Source organism: Magallana gigas, chromosome 3, assembly GCF_963853765.1.
Source record: "Magallana gigas chromosome 3, xbMagGiga1.1, whole genome shotgun sequence".
NCBI classification, from domain to species: Eukaryota; Metazoa; Mollusca; class Bivalvia; order Ostreida; family Ostreidae; genus Magallana; species Magallana gigas.
The window spans coordinates 42,216,049-42,231,564 of NC_088855.1; the positions used below are offsets into that span (position 1 = coordinate 42,216,049).

General features: G+C 34.1%; 2 protein-coding genes across 4 annotated transcripts in view; both read right to left on the bottom strand.

Moving 5' to 3' along the window:
• LOC105334476 (uncharacterized) overlaps nucleotides 1-1,196 on the bottom strand; it is a 19,073-nt gene extending 17,877 nt beyond the window's left edge. For 2 of the 3 annotated variants that reach the window (XM_011437939.4, XM_011437940.4), the window contains exon 1: nucleotides 888-1,196. The gene's annotated coding sequence lies outside the window, so the exon portion shown is untranslated. Of the gene's footprint in view, nucleotides 1-760 lie in introns of all 3 variants that reach the window. The other variant, XM_011437941.4, reaches the window with a different exon arrangement.
• A 2,179-nt stretch (nucleotides 1,197-3,375) lies between these two features.
• Nucleotides 3,376-15,380, bottom strand: LOC105334475 (TELO2-interacting protein 1 homolog). Its single transcript, XM_011437938.4, has 25 exons — nucleotides 15,271-15,380; nucleotides 14,459-14,689; nucleotides 14,187-14,338; nucleotides 13,617-13,844; nucleotides 12,853-12,971; nucleotides 12,029-12,125; nucleotides 11,590-11,770; nucleotides 11,123-11,331; nucleotides 9,809-9,865; nucleotides 9,573-9,704; nucleotides 9,225-9,350; nucleotides 8,953-9,069; nucleotides 7,937-8,009; nucleotides 7,539-7,743; nucleotides 6,836-6,972; nucleotides 6,153-6,318; nucleotides 5,754-5,858; nucleotides 5,329-5,568; nucleotides 5,062-5,167; nucleotides 4,852-4,934; nucleotides 4,632-4,747; nucleotides 4,452-4,539; nucleotides 4,244-4,330; nucleotides 4,012-4,134; nucleotides 3,376-3,897 (listed from the first exon to the last, which is right to left on the bottom strand). The coding sequence occupies exons 2-25, from the start codon at nucleotides 14,650-14,652 to the stop codon at nucleotides 3,817-3,819; spliced, it is 3,222 nt and encodes a 1,073-aa protein (XP_011436240.3). The 5' UTR covers nucleotides 14,653-14,689; nucleotides 15,271-15,380; the 3' UTR covers nucleotides 3,376-3,816.
• Nucleotides 15,381-15,516: the final 136 nt, after the last annotated feature.

Sequence of the window (15,516 nt, forward strand, 5' to 3'; positions counted from 1 at the left end):
GGCAAAATTTGATGAAAAGTTTTACTCTAACTTTGTACTGATAACCAAATGCTTCATTATATCTGATTTATTTTCTTCACAAAATGTGTTGGCAGTTGGGATTTTCCTTATCGTCTAACACTTGATCGTTGTCGTTCCATTTATATGGTCATCAGTGGGTCGGGTCAAAATAATTATATGTTGGTTATTAGGGCTAATTTAACTGCACCTCTTTTCCATTCTCTAAGTTTGTAACACATATGTTCACACACTAATTTAAGTGACATTTCTACTTTCACAGGTCTTTAAACACTTACAGATGAATAATTTTCGACTCGACTATGCATGGCCTTCAAAAATCAATACATCATAAAACAATCACCCGAGTTATTGCCACCACAAAATTCCACAATTTTCCATACACATATTTATTTAAAAATGCAAAATATGGTTTTAACAATTAGGGACAAGTTACATATTAAATTATACTGATGAAAAAGCAAGGATTCTCTATGTATGAAAAGTAAACCCAAGACATCCCAGCTTTTTTATAATATTAGAAAATTTACATTACTAATACAAGTAATACTAGAATTGTTCAAATTCCTGTAGTTTTTTCTTTGGTTAATTTGTTCTTGTCGCCACCACACAGATAAGGCCAATTATTAAGAGAGAAGTTTGAGATGAGAGAAAATGATACTACATCCTCAATCATGCACATACAGCTTTCATTTTTGATAACGGGGTTTCTAGGCATGAGTACAGTATGTACAGTACTCACATTGTCTCAGACGATGCGTATCAATCATAGGACAGACTCCGTATCCGCCAGAAGACCATGACGGACAGCTTCAAAATGAAAGTAGGGTGCGTTCTGCATCAATGCGAACGTCTCAACACAATCTTACCTTCTTGCAATGGCGCGCTTTCCCCGCTGGCTATGATCTACTTTGAGCCTGTTCGCTTGGTTGATTTCTGTCTGGGAAACAAAGTAGGTCATCTGCGGATCAACCACGCACATAGATAACTGATAACAAATTGGACCCTGCTTATCAGTGCAGAAGGATATTGATTTTCCATTCAACCCTGTCAGCATGCGCGAAACGGCACGTGACGCTTTTGGAAGCAGAAACTGTGATAATATTCGCCCAGTGGCGGATCAATATTGCTGCTATATGTAACACGAACCGACTTTGTTAACCCCATGTATATGAAATAAATAAGGTACTAACAAGTCTGTTTTTTTAAATTACTTGGTGTATATTGCGAAGGAAACTGCTGGGGCCCGTAGGCAGTACGGATCACCTGGGTAGTTAAAGAAATTAAAGTCTTTTATTTTCATAATGTTATATTATGCTTCAAATTACCATACACCTTGTATGTATCGCACAGATAAAAGATTTAAAATTTTACATATGAAATCACTTTAATTAATTCCTTCTCTCTATGAAAACAGTAATTTTCTAAAAATTTTTAGAAAATTTACACATAAATCTCGATCGGATCAAAGATTTGAATGTTATAGCTTGTAATTTTCAGTATTGATATGAATTCATTTGCATCACATTGGCAATACACAACATTTTTTTTTCTAAAGTAGCGATTATGGTAGTTCTGTACAACCTCATGGGTAAAAAAAAGTCATGATTTTTTTTTCTTCTTATGTATTTTGGAGAGAGATTCTAACTGTTGAGGCAAGAAAAATTATGTAAAGCATGTAATATCAGTGACAACAATGATATTTGCCTGAATCCAAGAAATTATGGATAATTTTCTGATTAATTTTCCATATATACTCAATCAAATGGTGGTTTTAGGCAAGAGTTACCAGCCTTTTATGAAGGAAATGTAGATATAATTTTTTTAGCAATTTAATATGTACATTCTTTATAGTTATTCTAATAGAAATAAGAGGCCCAAGGGCCACATCACTCCCCTAAGCAACAATAGCCATAATCCTTATCAAAAAACTTTATTGTATCAAACACAAATAATCTTGACAATTAATTAGAGTATGTATCTTTAAACTTCCTGCACACACATCAAACCCTTTTTGTCATTTCAGTTTTTGACAAGATTTTATAAAAAATTGTTATATTTATTCCTATGCAAAAATTTACCCCCCCCCCCCCTCAATGTGGCCTCATCATTCTAGGGGAATCATTATTTGTACAAACTTGAATCTACACATCTAAATGCACTTCCACAAATTTTGCTTTTATGGCCAAATGGTTATTGAGAAGATTCTTTATGAAACAAGAAGCCCACATGCCTCGATTGTAACATGTGTCCTATGACCCATAGATGGACCTGTCATGGAGTCTCATGTTTGCATTTTAAGCTGCAGACCTTTTAAAATATTCATAGTTTTATTAATAATGCACATAACATGCATAAAGTTTATTGCTACATGGATACAATGCACAGGATATTAAAGTAAATTTCCTCCTCCTCCCCCCCCCCCCTTTCTAAGAAGTAGACATTTCTGAACAAATTACACTTTTATTTTATCTCCCACTACTGAGAAAGTGTTCAAATGATAACACACGACACACAACAGCGGACAAAAACAGATTGCAGTAGGTCACATGACTTGGGCGACCTAATGTAAAAATTTGAGCCATCATTGTGGCCCCACCCTACCCCAAGGATCATGATTTGAACAAACTTGAATATACCTCCCATACACTATCTGAGGATACTTCAACACAAGTTCCATCTTTTTTGGCCACATTAATGTTTTGGAGTAAAAGATTCTTAATGAATTTTATCCATTTATTCCTATGTAAAAATTCAATCACCATTTGTGACCAGGGGGTCACAATTTCAGTAAACTTGACTCTATAATACCCTTCCACACAAGTTTCAGCTTTTCTGGCCAAATATTTTTGAAAAGAAGATTTTAAAAGATTTTTCAGTGCAGAATTTACTCTTGTGTAAAAATTACCTAGATATCCATATGTGGCCCCACTCTAATGGTAATCATGATTTGAACAAACCTGAATCTAACACGACCTATCTATAATGTATCTGCACTGTTTGTGGGTGCTTCAAAAGAAGTTATAGTTTTTCTGGTCAAATTTTTTATGAGTTTCAAAAAATGCCAACAAATTTTCCATAATTCTGAAATATCTCCACTTGAAAGATGGCATGGCCCTTCATTTTCAAGCTTGTATTCCCTTCACCTAGGGATGCTCTGTGCCATGTTTGGTTAAAATTAGCCAAGTGGTTTTAGAGAAGAAGTAAAAAAATGTGAAAACTTTGTGAAGAGTTAGCTTTTTTGTTTGACTGCATGGTTAGAATTTTGTAGTAAACATCAACAATGATTTGCTGCAGGTCAGTAACCCCTGGTCTGCAAATTTCAGATGAATATTTTTTTTTCAGACCTGGAGCTATAGACCTGCAGCTAATAATGACACATTTTTTAGAAATAGGGAAAAGTATATTTTTCAATATTTTGAGAGACCAAACTTTCACTGATCAAAGTGTGGGTTTTATTAAAATGGAGAATTTTGAGATTTTGATAGGTAAATAAAATGAGAAAAAAAGATTTTTTTTTAAAAACAGTGTCATTTTTAAGCTTGCACAATCATAAAATGGTTGCTTGCTGTCAATGAATGAATACATGTACACACACTCCCTCTCCTCTCTCTTCAACCAGCCTCAGCATTACGTACATGTTGCCGAAAGTGGGTGTTCTTTTGAAGTATAGTTATGTACTTTTACATTAACATTGGCATTTGGCAATTTACTTACATACAGCCAGGACTTTGATTTTAGCAAAGCCTGGCTAAAAAAAACACAAGTCTCTTTTACAGTAAAAAAAAGGATGATTTATTAGCTGCCCATTTCAGGAAGTTTCAATAACTCGATAACATTCTCAGCAAATTCATTTTTTGCTCCAGGAGTTGATTTAAACTGAAGCGAAAAAAAAAAAAAAATGTTAAGTACATTGTACATTACAGGGTAAGCGATACCATTCATGTGTCATTCTCTACAACTTTATACAATTGTATTGGTAACTCATTTTACCTTAACTGGTTTAAACAAAGGCACATATGAAAGGAATTCTTTGGGGTGGTACAAATCACAAAGCTTTAGCCACATAGGATCTGGGTCCAGAGATATCAGAATGGTACAAGTTTCCATGGCGATCTGAAAAACACAAAAAATTCCCATGATGTTTAAATGTACATGTAATAATATACACAAAACTGATATTTGTAAAGAGACTGCCTGCATTGACTTATGACATTAGTTTAACCTTCTGGAGGAATTTTGGTTGCCGAGCACTGAGATAGAGGACACAGACAGAGGATACAAGGTCAAGGTTGTTTCCACTGACCCCAAGCTGAAAAAGCAAGAAGATACCATGTAAACAACTCTGTAGCTGTTTTTTCGTTATCTGTTTCTGTTTATTTTTAGACGTTAACATGCCATGTTTCATGGTACAAAAAAGATTTTTATATTACCTGTTTACAGATACCACCAATTTGGCCCAAAATACACTGCTGCAGTTTAAAATTGATTGTATGAAGATAGGCTTTACTGGATCCTTTGCTACAATGACAAACAAACACATGTATAGATTGAAACATATTGATAGAACTTCTTGTGAATGTAATGCAACCCTTAAGTATAAACAATATTACCTAATTTCGGCTTGTTTCTCAAGGAAATTAATCATTTTAGGGAACACATCCTTGGTACAACGTCGACAAATGAAATCTCCAGATGTATCTGCCATCACCATTAAAGACTCAACAGCCTTTTATAAAATAAATATATTTATTTTCATACATGCATTTGAAAAATTCAAACTTTATTTTCAATTCAAGAAATTATTTTTTGTGAAATTCTTAAAATTGGAACCTTTTTAGTGACAAGTTTTTCTTCATCCACAAATCTGGCAGAATATGGCATCCAAATCTCATGAATCATTGGCAGAAGTTCATCTGAAATTGTATCCAAAATAAGATAATGCAGACACTTTATAACTAATGCAAGCTCTTTCAAAACACAATTGTTCCGCAAGGATTAAATATACCGTCAATGGAAGCTCAAGTATCACATATTGCTTACCCTGATGAGACTGTAAAGCTCGGCAGGAATTTGCTATTGTGTCCAATGCCAATAACCGGATACTGGGATTTCTTGAAGACAGAAGATGCTTACATCGAAACAGAACCTTCAAAGTGAAAACAAATCACAATACATTGAAACATTGTAAATTTATTAAAGTTCACTTAGAGGCTGATTTAAAAGATACCAATTTCAAATCATAAATGTTATACATGTATCTACAAACAATCCATAGTTTATATATTTACTAGCATAAATCATGCTGACCTCTTTAACAGCTGTGACATGCAATGGTGGATCTTTTTTCTGGTCAGCATCCATATCCTGATCTTCTGGGATGTCTTCTGCAGGCTGTTCATCATTCTGGCTGGTGTCATCATTTTCAGTTATGTCCCCTTCTGATACCTTCTTTAGATGAAGATACTCCTTAATATAGGACACTACATCCAGTTTGTCATCAATTCTTTTCTCACTTGATACCTGTTGCTTCTTCTCTAAGTTGTTTCCCTTTGTAAATCACAAAATCAATCTTAAACACCATTAAAGAACAAAACTAGCCTAAAATCGAGCTAAATACATGTATGAGTTACACTCACGCACTTTAACAAGTGAAACAAATCAACTTTTTCTTTTTATTTCATGAAGTTAAAGCTATTCCTTTGCATTGCTGACTTCTTCCTATTCACACTTACAGCGCTGTCCTTGAACCACCGGAGAACTGCCTTCACCAGTTCATTCAAAACACGCAAAAACAACAAAGCTTCATGTTCATAATTTTCATCAAGAGACTCCAAGATCTACCAAAAGAAAACAGAACATATTGGATCACAACTCATTGATTCAAATTGTCATTACATTTTTAATATGCATGTATGTTAAAATTATGCCTGTAAATATTTAAAACTTCCGTGATTCAGGTTGGCTTGTTATTTGGACTGAGGCCTTCCCTTCAATGAAGGTGTCAGTCCGAATATCAAACCCATCCAAATTATTGCCGAGATTTCAAATGGCCTATGAAAGTAAAAATCCCCCCCCCCCCCTCCGAGAAATGAGAGCACGTTTGGACAATGGTGGGCTGTGTAAAAACTAACCTCTTGAATGGTATCTCCAATAAGAGGTAAAATATCACTGCTGCTGTACTGCAGCATAACTTTCAACACTAGGGGGCTCTTCTTGTTCTCGCAGAAATGCCGTAGCCTCAGACTTATAGCATTGACGAGGTAGTCTGCATTTCGTTGTACAAGTTCTCCAATGGACCTTCAAATACAACCCATTAAATTACAAAATGAAGAAGGGTATTTTCATCAAGCTTCTAACTCTTACAGATTAACAATACTCAACTATGATCATAAGGTCTTTCAAAACATTCAAACTAAACTCACAGAAATGAGTATCAACTTGTACTGACAGACATATATCACATACTTGAATTGACAGACAGGCAGATATCACATACTTGTACTAACTGGCAGATATTACATACTTGTACTCACAGACATGGCAGATATCACATATTTGTACTAAATGGCAGATATCACATACTTGTACTCACAGACATGACAGATATTACATACTTGTACTGACAGACATGACAGATATCACAAGCTTACTTGTATTAACAGACATGACAGATATCACCTACTTGTACTAACAGACATGACAGATATCACCTACTTGTACTGACAGACATGACAGATATCACCTACTTGTACTGACAGACATGACAGATATCACAAGCTTACTTGTACTAACAGACATGACAGATATCACCTACTTGTACTGACAGACATGGCAGATATCACAGAGAGTTAGGTAGGCAGTGCTACTGATGTATGCTGTCTCATCACCCAGCTTCTCCAACAAGGGGTAAATTGTCTTCATCAGGTAAGGAAAATACCTGTCTTTTAGCACCTACAAAATCACCAAAAGTAAGGAATTAGTGCTGTGAAAGTTTGGTTTACATATAACAAAATAAAGTCAGCAAGTATTGTTGTCAATAAATAAGCTACAATTTAGTTATTTTTGCATGAACTGCATGTAACAGCAGTTGCATAGAAGAAGGCCTAAAAAGTTTTGATATTTATAACACTGATAAAATTGCTCAGATTGGAATTTAGTAAATTAATAAATCTAAATGCTAAAATTTGAAACTGTTAAGATGGAAGAACAGAAAAAATAACACCTTTTCTGAGGTCAGTTCTATGGCAGGGCATAGCATCTTTCACAAGAAATATAGTTATATACAAACTTGCACTTTCAATGGCTAGTACATATGCATGTTCCTGTCTACTAAAAATATGCAAATGAGTTTGAGCAATAAAACATTAACAGTGTGCATAGAAACAAAAGATACAGATCTGTACCCAAGAACCGCCACAATACTCTCCTTAAAGAGTACATGATAATGCAGCCTTTTTGGCACGAGAACATGTCAAAATTCTGAAATATTTTTTCAAGATCATGCAAAAGAGCCTGACCTTTGCAAATGTCCCAATTCCTTCCAGATACAGACAGATCTGGATGATGTTCCTGTTGAAGCTACTAAGCTGATTGCTTGTCTGACCGGTCACCAGTTCTAGGGCCATCAGGCGATTCTCAGGGGTGGATCGCACTGAGTGATTGTGGTGTGGACTTGTCACCAGGTACATATTGGAGGGGGAGAGATATTCATCTATCAACATCCTACACAATTTGCCACAAGGATATTTAAAACATACACATATCATATTGTGTTGAGAATGCAAATGCACTATCATAGTCACAAATAAAAAAAGTTCTTCATATATACTGTAAGTTGAATCTTTTGATATTGAGTGCACTAATATATGTTCATTTACAGTGTTGAAAGTTAAAAAGAAGATTAAATGAATCTCACTCCACAATGCTTTCCAATTCTTCAATATTATTTTCTCTTCTTTTTTCAAAATCTTTTTCTTGATAGGAAATGACTGTAATGACAACATCAACAGTTATTCAACCAGAAGATGAAAGGATAACATACACCTTGCCTTATCATGCTCTGACTTTCTTGCACCAGTTCTTGATCTAATATTCTATTGCTTATTTGCTGTCTATTAGAATGTTCTCTTAATTCAAAAACTATTACCAAAATTTGATTACTATTCAAAGGTCACAAAAAACCTAAAATACAATGATACATGTATGTGTGTTGTATCTTACCTCCTACAACACAATGATACATGTATGTGTGTTGTATCTTACCTCCTACAACACAATGATACATGTATGTGTGTTGTATCTTACCTCCTACAACACAATGATACATGTATGTGTGTTGTATCTTACCTCCTACAACACAATGATACATGTATGTGTGTTGTATCTTTCCTCCTACAACACAATGATACATGTGTGTGTGTGTTGTATCTTTCCTCCTACAACACAATGATACATGTATGTGTGTAGTATTTTACCCCAACATCACAATATTACATCTGTGTGTGTTGAATCTTACCTCCTACAACACAATGACACATAAATGTGTGTTGTATCTTTCCTCTTACAACACAATGATACATGTATGTGTTTTATCTTACTTCCTACAACACAATGATACATGTATGTTTGTTGTATATTAACTCCTACAACACAATGATACACATGTATGTGTGTTGTATTTTACCCCAACATCACACTGATACATGTGTGTGTTGTATCTACCTCCTACAACACAATGATACATCTATGTGTTGTATCTTACCTCCTACAACATAATGATACACATGTATGTGTGTTGTATCTTTCCTCCTACAACGCAATGATACATGTATGCATGTTGTATATTATCTCCTAAAATACAATGATACATGTAGGTGTGTTGTGTCTTACCTCCTATAACACAATGATACATGTATGTGTGTTGTATCTTACCTCCTTCCCCGGCAGCTCCTAGCATTAACTCATTGATAATCATAGTGGCCTGCATTTTGTGGAGAATTGATTCATGGAACAAATCAAGAAAGTGGTCCACTAGTAAAGAGATACTCCCTAGGAAAAATAATTTATATTCCATCAAATACATGTACTTAATAGATATAACTCAAAGCGATAAAAATAGATATATTTTACTGTCATATATATATTTTTTTGTTTGTGATAGTCCTTAAACTTTTAGAGAATAGAGTTTATAAAATCAATTTTACCATAATATCCCAGTAATCTGCAAATATTTTTCAATTCTTTTTCAATTTTCTTGTCATGGAAGTGTTTGAAATTTTTCCTGGGTTTGATAACATCAGACACATGTACACGAGAAACAAAATCAGCATCTGTAAACCGAAAACCAAAAAAATTAATTTGGAAATACCTGAAGATTCCAAACTGTATTTATAATTGTATGTTTCCAGTAAGCTTCATGCCCATAAAATGTTACTCCTTTATTCTTCGTACATAGACAATAAACATGAGCTAATTTTAAAATTCAAATACCAGTATCTAAAAGAATTGATCATTCTTTAAATAATAAATAAAAACATTTGAATGGGTTTTACCATGTCCGATCCAAGTGGTCCTCTCCTCAATGATTTTGATGTCCGTGGTGTCCAGTTCAAACACCTGGACCAGCGACAGAGACAGGCGCTTCAGGTGAGAGGTAGACATCAACAGGTGGTTTATGTCAGATCCTGTGAAAAGAAATTGATAAATATTTTTTTTTTAAATTTAAATAACCTTGTTTAAAATGGGTCTGATAGAAAAATCTTCAAAATGTATACAGCTTATAGTTTACCTAACAAATCTATGTAGCCTGACATCAGGGAAAGTGCAGAGAATTTCCTGTTTTCATCTGCAAAAACAATAAATGTTATTTCTGAATTTTCCTTTTTAGAGCATGTAATGTTTGAAATACAATTCAATAACTAAACTGATAATTAAGATGCAGAGTTCTTGAAATCTTTCGGTCCTGTCCGCAAGACCGATAAAAATAACCGAGGACCGATTACTTGAGGTTGCCTGCCAGTCCAAATGACCGGTAGATATGGACAGAGTAACTTGCGAAAATATAACTAATTTTCGTACAAAAGCAACAGAAATATGATAAAAAACCCTAGCCTCCTTGTAATCACTGAGGAGATCCGAACGCATACAATAAATCTAGAGGAGTTTTTCGCGGTTTTTTCGCTCTCTCTAGACTTATCATACATTTTCGGAACACCTCAGTAATTATTACTTCCGTTGCTTTCGATAAGTTTGGCTACTATAATTTCGTACATATTGATACGGTGCGTTTATAATGCAGCTAACAGATGTAGTCAGACAATAGGAAGAAGTCTTTCAATAATTTTCCAACCTAGATTTCGTCAGAAATCATGGGAAAAATTGGAGAACTTGTTTCAAACATAGCGTGAACTGAGGGCCCCCTATAAATCCAAGATGGCGAGTGTTGTCTCTGTACGTTTTTTCAATGTACATTGCATACACCGAAACAGGGTTTTCAGTGAATGTTTTTATTGCAATACACAGAAAAACACACACACAAATCCCAATGTAATCATTTATAATTTTTTTCAGGAAATAATAAGAACTCCGCTATCTGACAACCGAGCACAGGCACTTGTTTCTGAGAAAAAATTTACCCTATAGTATTATACTATAGAGTAAAATTTTCTCAGAAACAAGTGCCTGTGCAACCGAGCCCTAGTTACATATGAGATGTGCAGAAAAAGAACGAGAAAGAGAGAACAAGAAGAACGTTGATAATGAGAGATGGAAGGAAATTAAAATAATTAATGAAGTGGTAAATAAGAATGTTATCAGGAGCCAGAATGTGAGAGTTAGGAGAAATCAGATCAATTAAGATAAAAATGAGAGAAATTAGAAGGCAAATATACATCGTACATGTAGTTTTTTTATCTTTCTATTGAAAATGTTTGGACTGACAGAAATCAGTCTGGACTGACAAACTTCTGATGGTTGTCAGTCCAAATGACTGACAGTGGAAAAAAGATTTCAAGAACTCTGAAGATGGTGAAATTCAATTAATATAGAAGTCTAGATCTATCTTTTGCATAAAGCTGATGAAATTTATTAAAAACAATCTTACCCACACAGCGGATAATTCTGGGAAGAGATGTTGAGAGATTGTGAAGGTTTTCCTCCAACATTTCCACTAGAGGGCGACATTCAGGCCCGAGGTGAGTGTGGGTGAATATATTCAAAATCTTCCTGCTTTTATTAGCCACATTAGTGTACTCATCACTGATCAATCCCACCAAAATCTCCATGAAGTCAGGAATTGACGAATGCAAAGATCTGAGGTAAGTGTGAATTCACAAAATGAAAATCCAAATTCTTGTAGTCAAATTTCTAAACTATAAAATCTCACAAATTTTTAAGAGGATATGCATTACATAACTTCCATACAAAAGTAAAGATTCGTTAGTGTATATTATTATCCTCTTATCAAACAAAATATTCATTTTAAAATGCATCTTTCAAACTGCTACAGAAAATAATTTGTTTCACAACAAACAGGCGAACATTTATTAAACATGTAACATGTTTCTTGACCTTGTACATCCCTGAAGCAAACTTCCAGCTGACTCAGCCAATGCCAGTCTCACTTTCCAATTTGAATGACCCCTGACACTGCAAATCTGCTTCACTAAAACGTTTAGCTTTTTCCCAGTCATTTCCACCCAGGTGGAATCTCTCTTTATGGCCAGTTTCTTGATTTTGTCTTCAACAGTCCCTATGAAAATAAGTGTAAGTTGCATCACAAAGCACTGATAAATGTTTCTTTTCTATGAAAATTGCATCAATTTTTGCTGTACACATTGGCTTGAAGTGCAGGGACTCACAGAAGCACTTGCACAATTAAACATTGCATCCATTACCTCACTCAAAAGGAATTTAACACAAAGCCATAATTAATAGCTACATTACATTGATAGAAGATGTAGGTAAATAATTACAAGCTACCCTTTTTAAATTTGAAATTCTGGTTTACCTGCCAAAATAGGCTGCTGGACTCTCTTCTGACTTTCCTCAATTAAAATGTCATCCATTGTGAGTCCAACAATTTTAGTCCATGCATATATTGCTGTCTGGGAAGAGAGAAACATATTCAAAAGAAGCTGGGTTATAAATCAAGTCAAACCCCATTCACTATTAACTTAAATCAAACACATGTACTGTATATCTATTGTATAATTTTAAACATAGCGTTAGTTAAATATATATAATGCATTTACATGTGTACATGTACATGCATACTGGTTTAAGATAGTATGGGACACTTCCATGTTGTGATGTATTGTTTATCAAAATAAACAATAAAACTAAGTGTAATTATATAAGTATTTTGTATAATTTTAAACATAGTGTTAGTTAAATATATATAATGCATTTACATGTGTACATGTACATGCAAACTGGTTTAAGATAGTATGGGACACTTCCATGTTGTGATGTATTGTTTATCAAAATAAACAATAAAACTAAGTGTAATTATATAAGTATTTTCTTTCCCAATATTGTCATCTTAGAGTGTGGTGCAGTGGATTAGAGGGTTTACTACGAATTTGAAGGTCAAGAGTTCGAATCACCCTAGGGATCCCATCGAAATATTTATAAGAGCTACTGGTATTTTTTTGGTTAAATATTGTAAAATATGAAAATTCTAAGCCAATGAAAGTATTCCAACTATATTGTACTTTAATTGACATTAATATCGACAGATGTCCCAAACCACCTTACGGTAATAAGACATGTTCTTAAAAACTGTACAATAAATGTATGTTGCTGTAGTTAGATTACTCTCTGACTACTCACTGCTATGACACTGTGTCCCTGTCTCTGGTCCCCAGTGATGATCTTACATAGGGTAATGGTGATCCCAGGCAAGAAAGAGGCTAGGGTGTCTCCAAGCATGGCTCTCACTTTATTGCAGTCTGAAATCATTCACATGAGTAAAACATGTTACACTTTTTGTAAATTTTTATACTCTTCTGCTTTATTTCCTTACTTGCCAATTCATTACAAGTATTATCTATTGCTGAAAATCAATTCTAACTTGTTTCTATGGTTAATAAATGTCAATTTATAAATTTAATTAAGGAATGAATTCAATATTTATTTGTTTTATACGATATAAAATGGTTTGGGACAGTTTACACTTTAAAAACCAGGAAGCGGTTTACAAAAAAGTGTTAACTGTTTCAAACCATTTTATATTGTATAAAACTAATAAATATTGAATTCATTGCTTATAATTTAATTTTTTTACTCTTCATTGTATATAAAAACTGTCATTTGACCTTTAAAATGACGTAAAATTGTACTAAATTCAAACGTAACATCAGGTGTATTGATATGTTTTTGATGTTAGTCTTACTATGACGTGGCGACATTCTTTATACGATATAAAATAATTTTTTATCCAATCAGAAAGCGCGTTACCACCAGAATTTAACTATTTAAAAATATGGCATCTTGGTTTGTTGACATTCCATTACCTAATAATTTGTGTTGGATGGTTCACCCCTTTAATTATTTCTGATGAAAGTCATCCAAAAGACATCAAAACCTGTACTCACATTTGCCATCGACCTGACTAAGTTCTGTGAGGCACTTGATGGCCAGGACCTTGAGAGACCTGCACTTTTCAGTGTCTGCGATATCAAGAAGAATGGACACTGCCACACCCAGAACAGGGAGACTCTGGAGGGAGAACAGTTTCTGGATAATGCTGTAGTCGGACTTTGACACCAAGGTCTTAATGTTCTGGACCACAGCTGTCTTTAGATCCTCTGACTTTGCAGTTGCTGTAAATTAATTAGTAGGTTAAAAAAGATTTTATTATAGCATTATATTGTTTAATAAGGCTATTATGAAACCTATGCTTACATTTTCAATGCAAAGAAATAAAAAGTAAAGAGTGGAAAATCATTAAAAAAAATTCTACTTTTAAACATAAATTTTTCATTTTTTGTTTAGTTTTTGTTTAATTGTTCTGTAAACTCTATGTGAAAGTAAATCATAGACCTGTGAATATTTGTTCAGGCCAGTTAATTTTATGAAATCACCAGTCCTATAGACCTGTGATTTGTTTTTAATTTCAAAAACTCTGCTACATGGCAGGAAAAATGAATAAAGTGACAAGTGACCTTTGCCCTCAGGACTCCCATGCTCTGACGGAGAACTAATCATCACACAGGACGACGTGAACAGATCAGTGAACAATTCCCAGTTCCAGACTCTGCTGCAGCCCAGAATTTTTTCCATCAGAGTGAACAGATCTGTATAGAAGTCCTCAGAGCTAAACAGAAATAAAGTGCAAACATTTAGCATGAATCTTTAAAGAAAATAGTCAGTTTTGGAGGATTTTTTGGGTTCTTCAAGTATTGAATTTGAGAACTGGGCAAAAGTAACAACATACTACTTAGTTGGCTGTTTGAGTATGATTCTGAGTGGAAACAGAAGATATTCTTGTAAATCCTGAATACATCCTCTGTCTATTCCCTCGAGGGCTTTGGTTACAGCTACAACATTTTTCCTTGAATGATCTTTACTTAGCTGGACACACAAGGGTCTGAGTTTGTCAAAGACCAGCTGTCGATTACACATAGCCATTATTCTTTGAAAAGAATAACCTTCCACAAAAAAAATTCTGAAAAACAAAGAATAAAAGAATATACAATTAGAAATAATTCAAAATATTAAGTTTAAAAATTTTAATCCGGTAATTTTTTGGACACAATGCCTTTCGATATACAAAGTGATTTGATTCTTGTGCAGTTGGCGATAAATTGGCAAAAATTGGTATCTGAATAACAGTAAGCAAATATAAACAACCCACTGTGTGACCAGGGACGTATATACGTCCCTGGTGTGACACAGCGATTTGCACAGTCTTTTGCGTATGTATTTTTAAATCATATAAAAATCCTTTTCCAGAATTTTGTAAAAATGCATAATGATTTGCTACGTTAAATTTTTCCTGCAGAACTCCTCTAAATTTCCCAATATTATTGATAATTTGATTCCTGTTTACAAACGTGGACGAATTGTTTAATGTTTACAGTTATTGTGAATCATGCTGGTTTTTTATTCAACTTCAAGCATGCTCGGTTTATCTCCATGTTCATACGTGTAACATCTAGTTGCAAATTTGACTGTGCATAGAAAATAAAATGAAAAGAGACGATTATTCATTTTTAAATGCTTATATTTCTTCAATGCCATCCATACCTTGCCAGGCTTGCGAAAATCTTTTAAAAACCCTCCACTTTCAATCTTTCATTGCATCGTCGAGGGCCATGTAAACTTCCGGTGTTCGAAGAACAGCGAACCCGAGCTAACCATGGCTAACCATGCTAACAGCAGACGTTAAAATATCAAGATATTATAAAATTAATTTATTCAATTACCTTTTTACACTATTAAAATTCTGACAAAATGAATGGAACATTTGAATACATTCATTTGAATAAAATG